The sequence below is a fragment of the Sparus aurata genome, chromosome 21 (assembly GCF_900880675.1).
Source record: "Sparus aurata chromosome 21, fSpaAur1.1, whole genome shotgun sequence".
Classification (NCBI taxonomy): Eukaryota; Metazoa; Chordata; class Actinopteri; order Spariformes; family Sparidae; genus Sparus; species Sparus aurata.
Genome location: NC_044207.1, coordinates 30,724,700 through 30,746,950, shown reverse-complemented (window position 1 = coordinate 30,746,950; position 22,251 = coordinate 30,724,700). Strand labels below are relative to the sequence as shown.

At 47.8% G+C, this 22,251-nt stretch overlaps 2 protein-coding genes and 1 long non-coding RNA gene across 6 annotated transcripts in view; 1 reads left to right on the top strand and 2 right to left on the bottom strand.

The window, feature by feature from the left end:
- Positions 1 to 12,566, bottom strand: part of asap1a (ArfGAP with SH3 domain, ankyrin repeat and PH domain 1a) — a 29,263-nt gene extending 16,697 nt beyond the window's left edge. For 2 of the 4 annotated variants that reach the window (XM_030403070.1, XM_030403072.1), the window contains exons 1-14: positions 9,785 to 10,121; positions 8,695 to 8,767; positions 8,317 to 8,447; positions 8,143 to 8,217; positions 7,947 to 7,996; positions 7,422 to 7,551; positions 7,236 to 7,321; positions 7,078 to 7,153; positions 6,913 to 6,999; positions 4,393 to 4,401; positions 3,688 to 3,788; positions 3,524 to 3,593; positions 251 to 338; positions 82 to 130 (exon numbers count right to left, since the gene is read on the bottom strand). In XM_030403070.1, coding sequence (XP_030258930.1) covers positions 82 to 130; positions 251 to 338; positions 3,524 to 3,593; positions 3,688 to 3,788; positions 4,393 to 4,401; positions 6,913 to 6,999; positions 7,078 to 7,153; positions 7,236 to 7,321; positions 7,422 to 7,551; positions 7,947 to 7,996; positions 8,143 to 8,217; positions 8,317 to 8,447; positions 8,695 to 8,767; positions 9,785 to 9,913 — 1,154 coding nt within the window. In that variant the 5' untranslated portion in view covers positions 9,914 to 10,121. Of the gene's footprint in view, positions 1 to 81; positions 131 to 250; positions 339 to 3,523; positions 3,594 to 3,687; positions 3,789 to 4,392; positions 4,402 to 6,912; positions 7,000 to 7,077; positions 7,154 to 7,235; positions 7,322 to 7,421; positions 7,552 to 7,946; positions 7,997 to 8,142; positions 8,218 to 8,316; positions 8,448 to 8,694; positions 8,768 to 9,784; positions 10,136 to 12,274 lie in introns of those variants that run through there. The other 2 variants (XM_030403069.1, XM_030403071.1) reach the window with 2 other exon arrangements.
- LOC115572739 (uncharacterized) lies at positions 5,028 to 6,874 on the bottom strand. The gene is made up of 2 exons (XR_003982130.1): positions 6,405 to 6,874; positions 5,028 to 5,191 (listed from the first exon to the last, which is right to left on the bottom strand). It is a non-coding gene; the product is annotated as an uncharacterized LOC115572739 (long non-coding RNA).
- Positions 12,567 to 14,727: 2,161 nt separating the features above from the next.
- Positions 14,728 to 20,486, top strand: tmub1 (transmembrane and ubiquitin-like domain containing 1). Its single transcript, XM_030403153.1, has 3 exons — positions 14,728 to 14,855; positions 17,159 to 17,709; positions 19,761 to 20,486. The coding sequence occupies exons 2-3, from the start codon at positions 17,201 to 17,203 to the stop codon at positions 20,110 to 20,112; spliced, it is 861 nt and encodes a 286-aa protein (XP_030259013.1). The 5' UTR covers positions 14,728 to 14,855; positions 17,159 to 17,200; the 3' UTR covers positions 20,113 to 20,486.
- Positions 20,487 to 22,251: the final 1,765 nt, after the last annotated feature.

The window sequence follows — 22,251 nt, the reverse complement described above, 5'->3', positions numbered from 1 at the left end:
CACACACACACAGATGTTTTACAGTCTGATGGAGAGCTGATGATTAAGAGCAGATTAAAGAGCAAGTGACGAATGTTTCACCTGACAAACTCTGATTCATCTTCAGCCTGGAAATGATACGTTCGATTATCTGTAGGACAAGAAGAAGAAGAAGGAGAAGAAGATGGAGAAGAAGCAGAAGAAGAAGAAGAAGATGAAAAGCAGTTGATGTGTGAACATCTGGCTTTTCTATATATCCAGTCAGACTTACGGGAAATGAGGTCGAAGCATTTCTTGTCTTCAGCACTGGGTTTCACCTGACAGGTGAGCAGGTTCAATCTGACCGGCTGTCTGTTAGACTGACACACACACACACAAACAGTGCACATTAACGTAATGATCAACAATAATCACAGCAGCCAACTCTTGAATCTCTGATATCAGGTTGTCCTTGAACTCACCACCAAGGTTCTGATCAAACAGTGATCAAATATTAAAATAACTGAGTTTTATTTATTCAGCCCACTGTCTGTTCTCAAGACACAGACAGACAGGATGTACAGACAGACAGGATGCACAGACAGACAGGATGTACAGACAGACAGGATGTACAGACAGACAGGATGTAAAGACAGACAGGATGTAAAGACAGACAGGATGTACAGACAGACAGGATGTACAGACAGACAGGATGCACAGACAGACAGGATGCACAGACAGACAGGATGCACAGACAGACAGGATGTAAAGACAGACAGGATGTACAGACAGACAGGATGTACAGACAGACCGGATGTACAGACAGACAGGATGTAAAGACAGACCGGATGTACAGACAAGACCGGATGTACAGACAGACAGGATGTACAGACAGACCGGATGTACAGACAGACAGGATGCACAGACAGACAGGATGCACAGACAGACAGGATGCACAGACAGACAGGATGTAAAGACAGACAGGATGTACAGACAGACAGGATGTACAGACAGACCGGATGTACAGACAGACAGGATGTAAAGACAGACCGGATGTACAGACAAGACCGGATGTACAGACAGACCGGATGTACAGACAAGACCGGATGTACAGACAGACCGGATGTACAGACAGACAGGATGTAAAGACAGACCGGATGTACAGACAAGACCGGATGTACAGACAGACCGGATGTACAGACAGACAGGATGCACAGACAGACAGGATGCACAGACAGACAGGATGTAAAGACAGACAGGATGTACAGACAGACAGGATGTACAGACAGACAGGATGTACAGACAGACAACGTCGATGTTGCTGCAGTGATGTTGCTAGGTATGTGTCCTGCGTCCCAGACGCATTAAAATCTGAAAGGACGCACTAAACTCACTATCCATGCGTCCCGGGGACGCACCTCATTTTTCCCATGAAAAACGATACATTGTGAACATTAAACAACTCGTGTTTAATCACAGTAACTGGCAAAAGAAACCTTGTTGTTAGCAGACCAGACAAGCGCTGTTTCAACCCTCTGCGCATCTACTCGGCGCAGACGTGATCCCCTGTACAAAGTATCGCGACATGCTAATTTAGCCCATTACCGCTGATTTCCTTTCTACCAGGGGCGTCGCACCCGTGGGGGATGTCACTTTTCCCGGTGAGAGGGTTCAACACCCACACTTTTTCTTAAGCTTTTCTGCAGTTTTGCACAAACGCCTTACTGCGGCCGGAGTCACTTTCTCTGGCCGCTCTGTATCTGCGCTCGCTGCAGCTGCCTCCTCTCCCCCTCCCTCTCCTGTTGCTGCTTCAAACATGACACCGGCTTTGGGACTGACCGACTGATGATTGGCTGTTCTGCCTTAAGTCCCGCCTCTCTTGCTATGTTAGATTTATTGTTCAGCTCGTGCTGATGAGGCGGGATCTGCCGTAAAATACCAAATAATAGCCGGGTGTTTATTTGTCTCAACCACTTAACAGACCAGGCGTTTATTTGGGACAGGCGTTTAATTCCCTCCTCACAAAAATCCGGGATGAAAATGTCACAAACTTCTCCAGCTTCTCTGTGAATTCTCTGGAAACGGAGAACAACCAAAAACAATGTCTGTAACGTTCTCTGATGATTATAAACGTTGATTAGTCCTGATACGTTCAGTAAACAGGTCGACACCAAACCACATGATGTGTTTTCTAATGTTTTTATGTGTTTACAGCTGCTAATGTATGTAACGCTGTTACTGTGATGACATATGACAGTTAAATATTTAATCTGTCTATAATAACCACATCCTGACATGTAACTGTGATTTTTGATAATTTAAGTAGCCTACTAATAATAACAATCATGACAAAAAATTAACAAAGACTGCAGATCAAGATAAGAAGCTGCAGCTGGCAGTGAGCTGCTTTCTTTTCTGTTAGCAGTGAAGTGACGTACTCCATGACAGAACATTATAAAATATGATAATGTATAGAATAACATTTAATGGTAAAATAAAAAAAAAGTACAGTTGCAGTAGACTTCTATTATAAATATTATAATTAAACAAATCAAGACAGATGTCACATCTACATGTCAGGGTGTGGTTATTATAGACACAGATATTTAAGTGTCATTTATCATCACCCCCCGACCCAAAATTGTTTTAAAAAAACACCACCACATCCATCCCCCGCACTTTTGAAAAGCTTGCTACACCTCTGATTTCAGCAATTAAAAATATGAACTTCATAGTAAATAAACCCTTGTTTCCACTGCTCGATGCTGTGCTCTGTCTATTATGTTTTAACATTTAGGGGACGTGCTGTAATAAAATAAAACATAATCCGGTGGTGGTGATGAAAACTACATTGAATGACAGCCGCCATTTTGTTATGCCCAAATGGTGCAGGTCAGCAGACTATTTGAATTTTAGTAATTTATTTTGGTGCTATTTATGTTGCTACAAAAATGCTGTTTGATTTGAATGTCATGTGTCCTGCCACTGTGACAGCTGTTTTGCAATAAACTTTTCAGATTTGGAATTTTATTTGTTTAATTTCAGAGACATTTTGAACATCATGAATATATCCGTTTATTATAACCATATCATACCACCATCAAAGGAGTTTAACACTCAATAACATTTAAGAAATAGAATAATATAAGAAAGAAATACATTGTTTTAACTGGGGAGTCGGGACCCATTGAATTTCCCGGGGACCCAGTCAACTCACCACCTGTGGGTCCCGGGGACTCACTACATTGAAAACCTATCAACATCACCGGTTGCTGACTTCCTGTCACCTGACACCAGAACACTGCTGAATATTTAATGATGTGATCAGACTCATTAAACATGGAGCTTTCTGAGGAGGTCTGTGACGTCGCTGCAGAAACATAAATCACATCCACTCGTTTTCTTTTGTGACTGTGTGAAGCTCCTCAGAGCATCATGGATGCTAATGAAGACACACGTTTACAGAATCAGCTGATGATTCAGACCGGACACTTTGTTTCATACTGAATAATTTAATCCAGAGAAAATGAACCTGGTGCAATGCATGATGGGAGGTAGTACTCACTGTAGCATGAGCGATAGTGAGGGTGCAGCTCTTCACTGAACACTTCCTGCGCTGCCAGACCTTCCTCAGCCTGCCCGGAGACAAAACACAGTGAACATTAAATCTGACAGCCAATCAGAGGGCATGTCCACACCTGTACAGGTGAGTGTGGCAGACAGTCGTACCCGTCGCTCTTCTTCAGCAGGTATCCTCTCTTCTCACTGCCAAACTCCTTGTTTCCCTGCAGCTGGTGCATACTGTAACCAGTCTGTTTACTCTGAGAGTCCTGACACGCACACACACAGACACACACACACACACGCACACACACACACACACACACACACACACACACACACAGACACACACACACACACACACACACAGACTCAGTTCAGCAGCATCAAACTGTACAATAACAATAACAGCTGCGTTTAAATGTAAATCAGAGCTGATGATCGTTTTTCTCTAAGATGTCAGAACATTTAGAGAAGTGTTGATCAGTGTTTCGTCCTCCAGCGTCTCGTTAAGATGTTCGGTTACATTTCTCAGACTCTGTGGTCCAAAGTGACTGACAGTAATTCATAAATACATTCACACACTGATGGCGGCGACCAGCTCATCAGGAGCAGTCTGGGGTTCAGTATCTTTCCCAAGGACACTTGGACATGCAGACCAGGGGAATCGAACCAGCGACCTTCTGATAACAAGACGCTGGCTCCACTCCTGAGCCGCCTCATCATTTGATAATTGATAATCAATGAATCGTTGCAGCTCTATTATGTTCCCTCTACAGTCATGTGATATTTCCAGATTGACGATGAACGAGACAAACTGCAGTCAGAAACACGATGACGATGATGAAGAGTTGTTCTAATTTACAGACTTACTCTCCTGGACTTCACTCAGAGAGGGCGAGCGAGAGAGAGCGAGAGAGAGGGAGAGAGAGAGGGACAGAGAGGTCAAAGGTCAGTAGATGAGTTGGACTGATGCTGACTGTGGACATCAACTACAACTCCCAGGATGCAGCTCACCAGCAAACAGCCAATCACAGAGTCTGACTCCTACAAATTTAATCTATTCACACAGTTCAATTCCCCCATGTTTAGTTCCTGCATATGTTAGCCCCGCCCCCTGCATCTGTTAGCCCCGCCCCCGTGTTTAGCACCTGCAACTGTTAGCCCCGCCCCCCGTGTTTAGTTCCTGCATCTGTTAGCCCCGCCCCCCGTGTTTAGTACCTGCATCTGTTAGCGCCTCCCGTGTTTAGTTCCTGCATCTGTTAGCGCCCCTCGTGTTTAGTACCTGCATCTGTTAGCGCCTCCAGTGTTTAGTACCTGCATCTGTTAGCCCCGCCCCTCGTGTTTAGTACCTGCATCTGTTAGCGCCTCCCGTGTTTAGTACCTGCATCTGTTAGCGCCCCCCGTGTTTAGTACCTGCATCTGTTAGCGCCCCCCGTGTTTAGTACCTGCATCTGTTAGCGCCCCCCGTGTTTAGTACCTGCATCTGTTAGCGCCTCCCGTGTTTAGTACCTGCATCTGTTAGCGCCCCCCGTGTTTAGTACCTGCATCTGTTAGCGCCCCCCGTGTTTAGTACCTGCATCTGTTAGCGCCCCTCGTGTTTAGTACCTGCATCTGTTAGCGCCCCTCGTGTTTAGTACCTGCATCTGTTAGCGCCTCCCGTGTTTAGTACCTGCATCTGTTAGCCCCGCCCCCTGCATCTGTTAGCCCCGCCCCCGTGTTTAGCACCTGCAACTGTTAGCCCCGCCCCCCGTGTTTAGTTCCTGCATCTGTTAGCCCCGCCCCTCGTGTTTAGTACCTGCATCTGTTAGCGCCTCCCGTGTTTAGTACCTGCATCTGTTAGCGCCCCCGTGTTTAGTACCTGCATCTGTTAGCGCCCCCCGTGTTTAGTACCTGCATCTGTTAGCGCCCCCCGTGTTTAGTACCTGCATCTGTTAGCGCCTCCCGTGTTTAGTACCTGCATCTGTTAGCGCCCCCCGTGTTTAGTACCTGCATCTGTTAGCGCCCCCCGTGTTTAGTACCTGCATCTGTTAGCGCCCCCCGTGTTTAGTTCCTGCATCTGTTAGCGCCCCTCGTGTTTAGTACCTGCATCTGTTAGCGCCCCTCGTGTTTAGTACCTGCATCTGTTAGCGCCTCCCGTGTTTAGTACCTGCATCTGTTAGCGCCCCTCGTGTTTAGTACCTGCATCTGTTAGCGCCCCCCGTGTTTAGTACCTGCATCTGTTAGCGCCCCCCGTGTTTAGTACCTGCATCTGTTAGCGCCCCTCGTGTTTAGTACCTGCATCTGTTAGCGCCCCTCGTGTTTAGTACCTGCATCTGTTAGCGCCTCCCGTGTTTAGTACCTGCATCTGTTAGCGCCCCCCGTGTTTAGTACCTGCATCTGTTAGCGCCCCTCGTGTTTAGTACCTGCATCTGTTAGCGCCCCCCGTGTTTAGTACCTGCATCTGTTAGCGCCCCCCGTGTTTAGTACCTGCATCTGTTAGCGCCTCCCGTGTTTAGTACCTGCATCTGTTAGCGCCCCCCGTGTTTAGTTCCTGCATCTGTTAGCGCCTCCCGTGTTTAGTACCTGCATCTGTTAGCGCCCCCCGTGTTTAGTACCTGCATCTGTTAGCGCCTCCCGTGTTTAGTACCTGCATCTGTTAGCGCCCCCCGTGTTTAGTACCTGCATCTGTTAGCGCCCCTCGTGTTTAGTACCTGCATCTGTTAGCGCCCCCCGTGTTTAGTACCTGCATCTGTTAGCGCCCCCCGTGTTTAGTACCTGCATCTGTTAGCGCCTCCCGTGTTTAGTACCTGCATCTGTTAGCGCCCCCCGTGTTTAGTTCCTGCATCTGTTAGCGCCTCCCGTGTTTAGTTCCTGCATCTGTTAGCGCCTCCCGTGTTTAGTACCTGCATCTGTTAGCGCCCCTCGTGTTTAGTACCTGCATCTGTTAGCGCCCCCCGTGTTTAGTTCCTGCATCTGTTAGCGCCTCCCGTGTTTAGTACCTGCATCTGTTAGCGCCCCCCGTGTTTAGTACCTGCATCTGTTAGCGCCCCCCGTGTTTAGTTCCTGCATCTGTTAGCGCCTCCCGTGTTTAGTACCTGCATCTGTTAGCGCCTCCCGTGTTTAGTACCTGCATCTGTTAGCGCCCCCCGTGTTTAGTACCTGCATCTGTTAGCGCCTCCCGTGTTTAGTACCTGCATCTGTTAGCGCCCCCCGTGTTTAGTTCCTGCATCTGTTAGCGCCTCCCGTGTTTAGTACCTGCATCTGTTAGCGCCTCCCGTGTTTAGTACCTGCATCTGTTAGCGCCCCCCGTGTTTAGTACCTGCATCTGTTAGCCCCGCCCCCTGCGTCTGTTAGCCCCGCCCCCCGTGTTGAGTACCTGCATCTGTTAGCCCCGCCCCCCACGTTTAGTACCTCCCTCTGGTCCAGCTGTAAGCAGCTCTTGATGAGATCTCTGAGAGTCGTCAGCTGCTTCTTCTCTTCATCCTGACTCTGTTTGATCTGTGGAGACAGCAGAGGTCACACCTGTCGCCTCACCTGAGTGTACCGACTCGTTACTAGAACATTTGAGAGTCCTACATTGAACAGGTCGGCTGCCAGCTTCTCGATGTACTGCTTCAGTTTGTCGGCTGTATTCAAACCGTCCTGAAAAAAACTGAACCAGGAAACAGGAAATTCAGCGAGTTTTCAAAATAAAACATTGAGCTGTAGAGCTCCTGTTGAGTGCCAGCTCGTACTTGCACTGAGCATGGTAATACTTGATGAGGTTCTGCAGCAGGTCCACGCCCTTCTTCGTCTTTATCTCATTGACTTTGATCAGATACTGTCGGACACAGAGTCAATCAATCAATCAATCAATCATAGAGCGTTGGATGTATGAAGTGATTGACCCGTGCAGCCTGTGGCGGCAGTCAGGACTGTACCTCACACATCTGCAGCTGGAACAGCCGCCTTTCTTTCTCCATCTCTTCAGCGACCTCAGCGCCAGTGATCTCCGTCCGGATCATCCCGTGTTGTTTAGCGTGTTCTCTCTTCTCCTTCTCGATCTTTGAACTGAAAACACAAACAGGTGATTTAATGACACCTGGTGATCCACACCTGTCCTCGAGCTCAGGCGCAAGACGTTTACCTTCTTTTGTGGTCAGTCGTGTCTGTAGGAGAGGTTTAGCTAATTGTAAAACATATAGTTATGAGATTATTTTAGATTTTTGTATTTTAAAAACATTTGAAAACGTATATTCCTCTTCTGTTCATCTTTGTCGGGGCCCCCTGGTGGTGAGGAGGCCTCCGTCAGCCTCCGTCAGCCTCCGTCAGCTTGGTGTCCAAACATCACTAACCTCCATCTGACAGCTGTGCTGCTGCCCCTCAGAGATCCTCTGTTATTTCACTGTGTGAGGATGATCACTCTTCTCAAAAAACCATGACACAATAAAATCTGATAGACTCACAGCTTGGTCTCGTAGTCCTTCCAGGCTTTATCAAACGGCTTCTTCAGATCCTGGAACAAAGAGAAACAAATACTGATCAAACTTCAGCAGACACAAAATCAATTAATATGATCATATTTATATTATTATAGGAGGAGAACATGCAGAAAACTGAAATAAAAAACAATGATAAAATAAAATAAGTAAACACTCTGACCCCTTTGACTCCTTTCAGGTCTCCCTTCAGCAGCGAGTCCAGAGTGAAGACGACATTATGACTCAAACTCTGCAGCTAAACACACACACACACACACACACACACACACATTTTACAACAGCTGAACGTATTGATGGATTGATGAGTTGTTTGATTGATCAACAGCTGACTGACCAGGTTTTTGAGCAGAGAGGCGAGGTCTTTAACGAGGCAGGAAAACTTAACGAAGGCCGCTCCGAGTTCAGGGTTGTTTCCTCCCAGTCGCTCCAGAGCCTGACTGAAGCTCTCCTGGTTCCCAGCATGCTCTGCTCCACAATGACATCATTATCATCAAAATCACCTTCATCAATCAATGATTTTTGTTAATGATCAGTTAATCTCCTGATAATTTTCTCAATCAATCAAGGTGATGATGTCATCAGATAAACAGAAACTTTAGTGACATATGAGACAAACACAGAAGCCTGCAGGAATACTGCAACCAAAATAGTTACAGTAATAGATTACTTCTGTGCTGGCTGAGTTGTGGCTGAGCCAGGATCAGAGCTGTACCTGTTCCTGAGCTGTAGATCGATTTAACAGACTTCTTCACCTTCTGCAGAGATGAGCGGTCCTGGTCCAGAGCCTGGAGGAAGGAAGGAAGAATCAATGGAGTTGATTAATAATCAGTGATTATTACTGATCAGCCTGAAAGAGATCAATCATGATAACTGCAACGATTCATTGATTTATTATCAATTATCAAATGATGTGGCAGCTCAGGGGTCGAGCCAGCGTTATCAGAAGGTCGCTGGTTCGATTCCCTGGTCTGCTGAAGTGTCCTTGGGCTGACTGCTCCTGGTGTGCTGGTCTGGCACGGCAGCCGCCACCATCAGTGAGTGAATTACTGTCAGTCTGATACATGCAAATATAGACAGAGATCTGATCAATGATCGTTACTGATCAATGATCACATCCGGTCTGAATGCAGCTGCGGCTCTGTGGAGCCTTCAAGGTGACGTTGTCTGCTTCGGACAACCCTTCAACCAAACTCCTTTCACAAAACTCGCACTTTAAGGTTCTGTTGACAACCTGACACAACACACGAACACACAGCCGTGACTCGAACATTTCCGTTCCCGGTGTGATCGACGCTTCAGTTCGGGGTCCATGTTACCCATCAGGCAGCGCGCGCTTCACGGACATGTCAACTTTGAGCATCAGCTCGCGTGTTTTTCCCGCAGTGTCACTGAGTGAAACACACTGCGGAGGGCGGCAGAGAGCAGCCGACCAATTACCAGCCAGGATCTAATTAGTCACAAGTCACCGACGTGTTCGAGAACAACAGACTGATTTCATTCAACAAACTCCGCTGGAATGTTTGTGAGCGGGATTTTTACATGACGCGTTCAATGAGCAGAAACGACTTCAACTAATTGTGTTCTCCATCCTCCAAACATGACGGCGCTGCACAGGCCGACACAGGGACGGAGGTCAGGTTAAGGTCTGAGACAGAAAGGCAGGCAGGCAGGCAGACAGGCAGGCAGACAGACAGGCAGGCAGACAGACAGACAGAAGCAGAGGCAGGCAGACAGGCAGAAGCGGAGGCAGGCAGACAGGCAGAAGCAGAGGCAGGCAGACAGGCAGAAGCGGAGGCAGCTACCTCTTCCAGGATGCTGACGGTGTTCCTGCAGCTCTGCAGCCGGGTGGTGAAGCTGGACGTGGTGGGGGAGTTGTAGTCCTCGGTGGTCTCGGACAGGAACTCACACACTGAGATCTGGTCCGGCATCATTCACACCTCAGACCGGCAGGAAAACACCGAGACACGGAGAGAGAGCCGTGGTGGTGCGTTCACGGACCCGCTGTGCAGATGTTTACTGCAGCTGGTCTGAGATCAGATCAGATGTCCTCTGACTGTCTGTCTGTCTCCTCCTGATGATTCATTCCTGCTGTCTCTCCTCCTCCGACCTGCTGTCAAGTCACACACCGAGCACCACGTGACCCCGGCAGAGACCTTCAAAATAAAGCAGATGAGGAAACTCCAGGTCAAAACTAAATCATTTACCGTCACATGTCTGCAGCCGACACTTCATCTGTTTTAAGTTTTATATTTGATCAAAATCAAGTTTACAAAATAAAACGTTTTTTATATTCAAATGATAAAATATATAAATATGTGCATATGAAGATGATTTAATGAGTTGAGGACAGGTGGTGTTCACTTTAATCTTCATCACACCTGTGGTGTCCCACATGGTTCTGTACTGGACACACAGGTTGGTATTTTATGCATTAATGTTTTAGAGAAATGTCAATATGTAAAAACATAGAGTTGTCTCTAATGAACTGTGTACCTGAAGGCATCACAGCAGCTACAACACCAATCTTTGGTTTAATCAAATTGAAAGAAAGCTGACGAGATAATTTTTATAAATGTCTTTATTTTAACCTACAACATAAACCACATTACAGCTTACTCCTGACTTGCAGATGAAGTGTTTTCAGAATAGGTATTTTATTTTGAAAGAGAAACCATACCACATCCGGTGACTTCCTGTATCTTGACTCTCCTTCAGGATCAGCTGGATGATGGAGGTGGAGTGCGCATGCTTGATACCGCAGGCTAATTGTGTGAGGAAGAAACATCCTCCTCATCATCAGACAGTATTCATTAGATTTACTCCAAATGAACAATCATTGATTACAGTGATCAGAAGAATCTGTGGCTTCAACTGTTATATACTGTCAATATAAAACAATGACTTCCTGTTACACAGTGATGTCATCATGATGATCAAATCAGATCAATATATGATTCTGTATGATGATGTCAGAGAGGAGGGGAACAGAGTCACCGTCACTCTCCTGGACACTGAGTGGAGGTATGCTCTCTACCTTTACACCCAGCTGCCATTCAGAACGAGAGGAGAAGCATGAGATTTATTTTTATTTTTATTTTACTTTATTTACGGTTTGATTAAAAACAAAAAAACAGTTATACAATTAATAAATTAAGAATTTATTAAGGATTAAGAGCAGATAAAAAGGCATTGGGTGCAGTGGCACCATGTAAAATCCTCCACTGGAGAGCTCCGGTTCTCTTTTTTAGAGGAGGTTTGTATAAAGTTCTGCACTGAGGGCTCGGCCCGCCCAGCCTCTCAGTCCACACACACTCTGCTCTGTCACACAGCCGCGTTCTGTCAATAGTTTTTACACAACTTGTGTGCAGAGTCTTTTTGTCGGCTTGTGCAGGCTTAGTTTTCCCCATCTCGTGCTTCAGTAGGGGCCGCTGAGCTCCGTGAACCCGAGCACAGGTGCCAATGCAATTTATTCCAGAAGAAATTGACCATCTTTGCTTGAGTTTGAGCAACTAATGCACTGCCTGTAGGAAACATGTATTCCTATAGAAAAGTGGGAGGTTCAGTAGCTGTTTCATGGATGGCCAAATGAGGCTGTTTGAAGGTGGGACATCAGGGATATAATTGGCTGTTTTTGACTTCTTGTGATTTTACCATTATATTTCACCTTAAAAACTGTTTACCTTGCTTTGTTTGGTGTCATTATTTTCAGCACAACCTCACATGTGTGACTGTACAGCTATTTTTTCATTTTGACAAACTGTATTAACACAGTGGCCCTAAAATCACAAAAAAACATAAAATCAGAATAGGAAAAAGTTAGATTTTTTACTGTGAAAACCACAAACAGTTTAATGAACCAATTGCATTAGTTATAATGCAAATATAAATCGTTGTTTGCTAAATTTGTGCATAAGTGTTTGAAATTTACAAAGTTATATATTTACATTTAAATGCAGGCAATGCCTCAGGCTCCTCAGCTCATTCCTGCCTGCTCCACATTCAGCTTCTCCTCATTGTTTTGACTCACAACACAAAAAAACGACTCCACTACTCACTAAACACACTACACCAAACACTACATAACACACTAACTACACACTCCAAACACGCCATCTCTGTCGCTGTCTGTATCACCGCCGGCGTCCCTCCCACAACTTCCTGTTCCTCAACAACCAAACTTGCTGCTTGGACACTTTCGTGACAAAAGCCCGTTTTTACCGTTTCTTCCTGCACCAGACACAAAGCAAACGTGACGGCGATGTTCGCGAAAAAGCGTGGCGGACATTATTTACCCTAGGTCCGGTTTTGGACATGCCGGTGGGTCCGGTCCGTCGACTTGGGAGGTGGGCCATGTAGGTGGGCTAGCAGTTAGCTACACACGAACATCCACAGATTCTGATTCCACTTTGTTGTCCGTGCGTCTCCGGATCTCCTCAGACCCGAACAGACTCGGTCCGGACTCATTTAATCTCATTAATCCACAACAGTCAGTTTAGATGCACAGAACAGAACAGAGGTGGAGGACATCGTCTGTCCTCCACCCTGCCATCGTCTGTTCTCCACCCTGCCATCATCTGTTCTCCACCTCCACCCTGACATCATCTGTCCTCCACCTCCACCCTGCCATCATCTGTTCTCCACCTCCACCCTGACATCATCTGTCCTCCACCTCCACCCTGCCATCGTCTGTCCTCCACCTCCACCCTGACATCATCTGTCCTCCACCTCCACCCTGCCATCGTCTGTCCTCCACTCTGCCATCGTCTGTCCTCCACCTCCACCCTGACATCATCTGTCCTCCACCTCCACCCTGCCATCGTCTGTCCTCCACCTCCACCCTGCCATCGTCTGTCCTCCACCCTGACATCATCTGTTCTCCACCTCCACCCTGCCATCGTCTGTCCTCCACCCTGACATCATCTGTCCTCCACCTCCACCCTGCCATCGTCTGTCCTCCACCTCCACCCTGACATCATCTGTCCTCCACCTCCACCCTGCCATCGTCTGTCCTCCACCCTGCCATCGTCTGTCCTCCACTCTGCCATCGTCTGTCCTCCACCTCCACCCTGACATCATCTGTCCTCCACGCTGCCATCATCTGTCCTCCACCTCCACCCTGCCATCGTCTGTCCTCCACCTCCACCCTGCCATCGTCTGTCCTCCACCCTGACATCATCTGTTCTCCACCTCCACCCTGCCATCGTCTGTCCTCCACCCTGCCATCATCTGTCCTCCACCTCCACGCTGCCATCATCTGTCCTCCACCTCCACCCTGCCATCGTCTGTCCTCCACCTCCACCCTGCCATCGTCTGTCCTCCACCCTGACATCATCTGTTCTCCACCTCCACCCTGCCATCATCTGTCCTCCACGCTGCCATCATCTGTCCTCCACCTCCACCCTGCCATCATCTGTCCTCCACGCTGCCATCATCTGTCCTCCACCTCCACCCTGCCATCGTCTGTCCTCCACCTCCACCCTGCCATCGTCTGTCCTCCACCCTGACATCATCTGTTCTCCACCTCCACCCTGCCATCGTCTGTCCTCCACGCTGCCATCATCTGTCCTCCACCTCCACCCTGCCATCGTCTGTCCTCCACCTCCACCCTGCCATCGTCTGTCCTCCACCCTGCCATCGTCTGTCCTCCACCTCCACCCTGCCATCGTCTGTCCTCCACCTCCACCCTGCCATCGTCTGTCCTCCACCCTGACATCATCTGTTCTCCACCTCCACCCTGCCATCGTCTGTTCTCCACCCTGCCATCGTCTGTCCTCCACCCTGCCATCATCTGTCCTCCACCCTGCCATCGTCTGTCCTCCACTCTGCCATCGTCTGTCCTCCACCTCCACCCTGCCATCGTCTGTTCTCCACCTCCACCCTGCCATCGTCTGTCCTCCACCCTGACATCATCTGTTCTCCACCTCCACCCTGCCATCGTCTGTCCTCCACCCTGACATCATCTATCCTCCACGCTGCCATCATCTGTCCTCCACCTCCACCCTGCCATCGTCTGTCCTCCACCTCCACCCTGCCATCGTCTGTCCTCCACCCTGACATCATCTGTTCTCCACCTCCACTCTGCCATCGTCTGTCCTCCACCCTGCCATCATCTGTCCTCCACCCTGCCATCGTCTGTCCTCCACTCTGCCATCGTCTGTCCTCCACCTCCACCCTGCCATCGTCTGTCCTCCACCTCCACCCTGCCATCGTCTGTCCTCCACCCTGACATCATCTGTTCTCCACCTCCACCCTGCCATCGTCTGTCCTCCACCCTGACATCATCTGTTCTCCACCTCCACCCTGCCATCGTCTGTCCTCCACCCTGACATCATCTGTTCTCCACCTCCACTCTGCCATCGTCTGTCCTCCACCCTGACATCATCTGTCCTCCACCTCCACCCTGCCATCGTCTGTCCTCCACCCTGACATCATCTGTTCTCCACCTCCACTCTGCCATCGTCTGTCCTCCACCTCCACCCTGACATCATCTGTTCTCCACCTCCAGCCCGGTACCACTGGCCCTGCTCAACGGCACCGGTGCTGGGTTACCAGCAGATACCTGCACGATACAGCAACCTTTGGGCTGCTTGCAGAGGAAGAGAAAGAAGACTTAAGAGGAAGAAGGAGAAAAGAAGTATCATGAAAAGCACAAAATGAAATAAATGCATTATTATTATTATTACCAGTATTATTATTATTATTATTATTATTATTATTATCAAGGAGAAGAAGCGCGTCAGTGCTGCGTCAGTTCCGTCGGAACCACAGAAGAAGACGGAGGAGCCGAAGCAGGAAGTGCGAGCAGCAGCCAGAGGAGATTAGCCTGATTAGCCTGCAGGCTAACGCAGTGATATGAGGTGTCGGAGCTGAACAGTAAGTGTTTCTTTCCCGTCGTGTGTCTGCGGACTCTCTCACTCTGTCTGTAGGTTCAGCAGCGAGCCGCTAACTGACGCTGTTAGCATGTAGCCTAGCTGACTGCCTGTCCGGCTGTGAGTTAGACGCTGTTAGCAGTTAGCTTCAGGTTTTAGCTCAGTGTTAATGTGAGTTCAGTTAACCATCAGCAGGTTGTTCCGGTCGGGATGTTACAGTGGAGCTGCTGGTTACCGTCTAGACTGACCGCTGATCCGCTAACAGTCAGCCCGGGCAGGTGAGTCGCAGGTACACCTGTCCGTCAGTCCGGCTGCAGGACAGCAGGAACCTCCCGAACATCTGTCATCAGCCGAACAGGTGACAGAGGAGACAGCTGTGCAGAACCAGCACCAGCACACGAACACATCAGACTAAACCTGGAGAATACTCAGTAGTTCTGTGATAGAGTCTGAACTGTGACAGTACGTCAGGATTCTCCAACAGTAATCAGAGTAAATAAAGTATCCCTGAGCTGCTGTGTGACGTCAGCTGATGACCCCTGACCTGAAGTCTGATTTAGAGCTCCGACAGTTAATGTGTGTTTACATCGTGGTAATCAATGGACGATCGATCAGTCTTCATACAGAAGATGATTAAGACAAAGACAAAGAAATATTGACCAATGAAAATCAGTCCCACAGCGGCTCGTTAACATCCATTAATAAACTATTGATTACATGAGATAATTTGATTCAAACTATCATGAGGTCAATAACATTCAGTCACAGTGAGCCAGAAACACTCAGGACGTCGTGTGGAGTCATCTGATCACACAGTGGAGGGGGAATAAAATGGATTTAAATGTACGACAACCAGAGAAGATCAAGTGTGTGAGATGACCTGAAGCTGTTTATTATTGATTTATGAACCCATTATTAGTAGTATTGATCTGTCCCAGCTGTCAGAGGAACTAAAGTCAAACACTGATCACTTGAATTAATGTTTAAAGAAAGTAAAGTCTCCTCTGCCGTCAGCTCGTTCTGCTTTCTTTCCTCTGTGACAGCAAACTGAATATTGAACGAGACATTTGAGGGTGAAACGCTGATAAACAGACCAATCCAGTAATCGATTATTGATCCCCACTGCAGCTCTGGTTGGGTCACTTCTCAACAATGTGTATTAAAGAACAAACTTATCACAATCATCGTCAGAAACAGAAAAGTTATTCTGAAAATATTTATGAAGTGATGAAAACCTAAACTTGATCCTGCAGCTGATGATCAATATAGTTATTGATGAATGTGTCAGTGATCAGCTGGTCCAGAGTCACATGTTGAAATGTCTCATTCAGTTATGGAAGCACAGACGGTTTCTTCTTCATAGATGATCAATGATCACATGATCAGACCTGCCGACAGGATCCTGTTCGATCCATCCACAGAAACATTCAACAAACTTTATTTAAACAGCTCGGAGACACAAACGGATCTGACGACTGATCTGCTGCAGGTTCTGTTCACCTCCCTGATCTGTTCCAACACCCAGATAAACACGCCATGACTCAGGTGACGGATATTTACACGACCAATGACATCACTTCCTGTTTGTTACAGCTGAATAGTTATATTCTTTGATCACCAACAATCACTTAATCTGTAGTGTGTGTGTGAGAGAGAGATTATAATTAACGCAGGCTCAGATTAAAAGCATTTCTCCATCAGATTTGGTTTTCACACACACTGACCTCGCTCACCTGATTACCCACAATGCTCTCTGCTGCGGACTGCTGTTGATTGTATTCAGTGGAACATAAACGTCTTCTCGAGGCCGACCCGTCCGCATTATTAATGATCAATGACAGTGAGCTGCCAGGTGATGAACATTTAAAGACGTCCTCCATCAGTTTCTAACATCCACATTAAACTGTTAAAACTGCTCAGTCACCAAAAAGTTCTGATCAGTTCTGACCGCCATCACGTCCAGCGCCACATGTTGTAAACAGAAGCAGTGTGGTGTCTCTCATGTCTCACAGCTGCTGCGTTTTATTTCTTACTTCAGTGAGACCTTAGTCTGGATACTACATTTCCCATGATGCCTCCCAGCCAGGCTAACAGCCATGTCTTTAAAAGCTGCTCAACTCCAGTTTGAAGTCTGGGCATCTTAACTGTTTCCTTACCTGTGTGCATCAGGTGTATGATGGGCTGGAGATTCCTGCTATATCACATGTCCTGTGTGATATCGGATGACATCACTGTGACATCATCGGGTCTGATGTTTAAGAGTAAAGTAACAGGGTATTGATGCTAAGCCCCGCCCCCTGTGTGCAGGTGTGTGACCCGTGTTGACGTCAGAGGGCGTTGCTGTGGGCGATGGCTCTGATTGAAGGTGTTGGAGACGAGGTGACGCTGCTGTTCGGCTCCTTGCTGCTCCTCCTGGTGCTCCTGCTCGCCTGGATCTCCACCCGCACCGCCGAGCCCCCAGAACACTTGTTTTCCTCCACCACAGGCCCCGCCCCTTCACAGAGGAGCAGCCCCGCCCACCAGGACACACCTCCCTCCACCACCAACACCACCTCTTCATCCCCCTCCCCCTCCAGCTCCGTGAGCGACATCTCATTGACAGAGGCTCCGCCCACAAACAGCTCCACCCAGGAGGAGAAGGAGGGCGGGGGCGAGAGGGGGGAGGCAGGGGGAGGAGATGGTGTTCGGAGCAGAGGAGGAGGAGGAGGAGGAGGAGGAGAAGGAGGAGAAGGAGGAGAAGGAGGAGAAGGAGAGCCTTCATCCTCTCAGAGGAACATGGTGCTCCGACTGAAGTTCCTCAACGACACTGAGAGGACGGCGCAGGTCCAACCACAGGACACCATCGGATACATCAAACGGTACCGCTCACTGACACACACAGACACACACAGTACTGCACACTGACACACACAGACACACACAGTACTGCACACTGACACACACAGACACACACAGTACTGCACACTGACACACACAGACGCACACAGTACTGCACTCTAGCCCCAGTCACACTACCGTTTGCATGCGGGGATCCTGCGCTAATTCTCTGCACCCTCTGTGTGAAAGTTTCAGATGCTCACTCACTCAACTAAGTAAGGGATAATGTATAGATGTATGTATGTTCTATACATTATCCTGCTTATTACACGGTTACTTGCCATTACGAAAAAAAAAAACTAGACACACAGTGTTTCTTTTTACATTGTATTTGTTACCGTTCATAGTGTTTTTCAGCAGAGAAATATAGTTAGTAGCCGTTTCTCTTCTCCCTCTTCGCTGGTTTCTTCTCTTTTTCTTTTCTTGACCGGTGACGACAACTCAGCCTTTTGCCAAGAGCTGAAATCACCGTATTTTCCAAAAGTTAATGTGAAACTCATCCATACTAGTGGTCTAGCAGTAAGTTTTTTCCGATATGAAGTAGACTACAGATCAGCTGACGTCGCCTAGCAACCGAAGACGCTGAGGTGGTAAGTGACCGGACTACTTGCAGAGCAAAGATTTTAGAGCGCGGAGTGTTCCGAAATACGTAAATCAGAGGCAAAAAGCCCACTTTCCTTTCGACGGTCAAATATGCTCAGCAGAAAACGTAAAGGCCCATTCAAGTGAATGGAGCATTCTACAGCATTAAGAAGAGCCGTGTAATAAATACAGAGAAATGTCCCACACAGCAACGTTACAGGACCAAACAACAGTAACACAGTAACTGTAACTGTCGTTGGCAACTTATATGAGGAAAACAAATACCACAGCTGTACGTGGAGAAGCGTCTGTCCTCCTGTCTGTCCTCCCGCCTGTCCTCCTGTCTGTCCTCCCGCCTGTACTCCTGTCCGTCCTCCTGTCCGTCCTCCTGTCCGTCCTCCCGCCTGTCCTCCTGTCTGTCCTCCTGTCTGTCCTCCTGTCTGTCCTCATGTCTGTCCTCCTGTCCGTCCTCCTGTCTGTCCTCCCGCCTGTCCTCCCGCCTGTCCTCCTGTCTGTCCTCCCGCCTGTCCTCCTGTCCGTCCTCCTGTCTGTCCTCCTGTCTGTCCTCCTGTCTGTCCTCCCGCCTGTCCTCCTGTCCGTCCTCCTGTCCGTCCTCCCGTCTGTCCTCCCGCCTGTCCTCCCGCCTGTCCTTCCGTCTGTCCTCCTGTCTGTCCTCCTGTCTGTCCTCCTGTCCGTCCTCCTGTCTGTCCTCCCGCCTGTCCTCCCGTCTGTCCTCCTGTCTGTCCTCCTGTCCGTCCTCCTGCCTGTCCTCCTGTCCGTTCTCCCGCCTGTCCTCCTGTCTGTCCTCCTGTCTGTCCTACCGACTCTTCCTCACATTTCTGCTCAAACAACAGCGTCTGTCACCGGCAAAAAACTTTAACTCGCCGAGTGTTTGTAATGAAAATAAATCGCCGCGACCGTCAGCTCTCCTGACCGAGACTTCAGGGAACTTTCCCCCAGAAAACAGCCTCCATCCCCGCGAGCGACAGAGTCAGACAGCGTCCTGTTTACTAATGGTGATTATGTAATTATGTAATTTAGCGCGAAAAACGTAACTTCTTTACTTTCCAGGATGTTTGGTGGGTCAGGATCTCAATCACTACACATTATAACAGCATCCATATGATTATAAGCTGTCCGCGGGTTTGGATTAACAGGGGAAACAGCGACGTCATCAACATGACGTGTACCGTCACGCCTCTTTAGGAGCCGCAGCGCAGCTTTCTGTGTGAATTACACACGTGAAGGCGGAGATGCTTCGCTCTGTGTGAATCACCATCGGTGGAGAATTGCCGAACCACCGCTCCGGAGATAATGCAGAGACGCTGTGTAAAAAGGGCTACTGACACACACAGTACTTCACACTGACACAACCTGATACCAGTACCACACCTGAACAGTGTCTGAACAGTGTCTCTGGTTCTGACGTCTGACCCGCCCTCTCTTTCAGGACATACTTTGCCGGTCAGGAGCAGCAGGTCCGGTTGATCTATCAGGGTCAGCTGCTGCAGGACGATGCTCAGACTTTGGCCTCTCTGAACCTGGTCCATAATTGTGTTCTGCACTGTCACATCTCACAGCATGCCAGTCGGGGGGCGGCGGGGGGCCCGCGGCCCGCCGACCAGGTGCAGGTAGCTCTGAACGTTGGCAGCCTGATGGTCCCCCTGCTGGTCCTCATGCTCTCTGTGCTGTGGTACTGTCAGATCCAGTACCGGCAGTTCTTTACCGCTCCGGCCACCGCCTCGCTGGTCGGAGTCACCATCTTCCTCAGCCTGGTGGCATTCGGAGTCTATCGCCGCTAGCTGCTCTCTGATTGGCTGCTGCTTCTGTCTGTGACCTTTTGACCTCTGAGCCGGCGGGACTCAAACCTCCAGGACAAAATGGACGCTGATAGAGTTAATGTTTCTTTTTCTGTTGCCAAGGAGACAGCGAGTGTTAACAAGGAATTTTTGACCTTTATTTTTTTTTTTAGCTCTCGTTTCTCTGTAAGTTTCATCATTGTGCCTCTTTTACTTTCTGGTTCCTTCGGTCTGTTCTGGCCCTGAAGGGGGTCCTGGTCGGACCAGCACCAGATTGTAGACCCGACCCGTCTGTCTGTCCGTCTGAACAGGAAGTGTAAATTAAATGACAGCTTTTGAAGAGAAAGAAATTCTATTAAATCATTTATTTATCTTGTTGTGGTTCTTTGTGTCTCTGTGAACTCTGAGTCCTGGTCTAGACTCTGGAGGTCCGTCTAAATCCACCATCCGTAAGGTAAATGGTTTTGTGTTTTTATAGTGTTTTTCCAGTCTACTGACCGCTCAAAGCGCTTTACAATTCTTGCCACATTCACACAGTGATGGGACCATGCACGGCGCCGACTGCTCATCAGGAGCAGTTTGGGCTTCAGGATCTTCCTCAAGGACACTTCAACATGCAGCTGGGGGGAGCTGGGATTCGCACCAGCGACCTTCCGATTACTGAAGGGCCGCTCTAACTCCTGAGCTACAGCCGCCCCACCTTCATGGACCTCCTGAGAGACTGACAGCAGCCTCCACTCAGAAATGACCCAGAATCCCCTGCAGCACACAGTATCCACTGAGGTGTCTGTCAGGACACTCCCACACAGTTGAACACCGTGTGGCTCCAGTTAGTGAGAAGTGAGGAAGCTACTTGAATGTGAGGTGACACGTCTTCAACAAACTGAAACAAGTCCGGCTGACTACAGTACAGAACCTGGAGGTACCGGGACCCGGATGACTGACAACCTTCATCAACCAGAAATACTCAAGAACAAATACCTTTACTTCACTAGAGTAGATTTACTCAGTTACATTCCATCACTGCTAGGAAAAGTCACTTAAGCACTGATGTACAAGTTTCAGGCACTATTTCCATTTTACGTCAGTTCGGCACAATATTGTTTCTCTACTTGAGTATTTAAACTTTTCCCAGGCAAACATTGTACTGCAGTACTGAGTTACTCTTTCACCGCACGACTACTTCTTTCACTTACGTTCAGGATCTGAATACTCCTGGTTTAATCTTTAACATGTGGTTTAATGTAAACTTAAGTAATTTTGAAATTAAAATAATCTGTAAAGTAACAAGTAACTTAACTTTTCAGGTAACTGCAGTGGAGTAAAAAGTACAACATTTTTTCACAGAGATGTAATAGAGTAGAAGTAAACTTTACATGAAATGGAAATACAGTAAAACTGAATCACCTCAAACCTGCTCTGAAGTACAGGACCTGAGTAAATGTTAGATTATTACATGTATCCCTGCAACACTTTAAATACTCGTCTCTGATTATACTCATACTTTTCCAATGAAGGACTTGTGTTAGTACAGCGTGACATGACCTGTAAGGCTTCTCAGACTTACATGATGTCAGTGAACACATCAGACACAAGCTGTTAAAGTCAAACTTTCGCCAAAATGCAACCTCGGATGTTTTTTGTAAATATATATGAGTCCAACCTTCGTGTAAAAGCATAATTACGATGAAAGAGGCACTTTTAAGATTTACCTTAGTTTCATTTTCAGGTCAAAATCATTTTCTCAGTGCAAGGGGCACTTTTGCACTAGCATCAAAATCTCTAATTTTAAAACACTAAGAAGGCTCAACAACATGAAACTTAACTGTCCTCCAGGTGACGTCACATTCTGAGATCGACACTTCTCCACTGGCAGGACGGCGGCGAGCGGAACAAGCTACTGCTAACGTGAGTTGTTCAGAAACCTTCTTTTTAGTAAACTCTGTGTACACAAACAATGTTCTCAATGCTCGTGTTCATGTGTAGAGACGCTGGTGATGCTACCAGCAAAGTTTCATGTTGTGTCGAGACTTCTTACTGTTTTAAACATAGAGATTTTGATTTTGCTATCGTAAAAGTGCCTCTTTCATCTTAATTATGCTTTTACACGAAGGTTTGACTCATATTCAATCACAAATAAAA

Coding starts and splice junctions, on each gene's coding strand:
- tmub1 (XM_030403153.1), top strand. CDS start 17,201: ATGGCTCTGATTGAAGGTGTTGGAGACGAGGTGACGCTGCTGTTCGGC. Junction 17,710..19,760: donor ACCATCGGATACATCAAACG/GTACCGCTCACT, acceptor CCTCTCTTTCAG/GACATACTTTGCCGGTCAGG.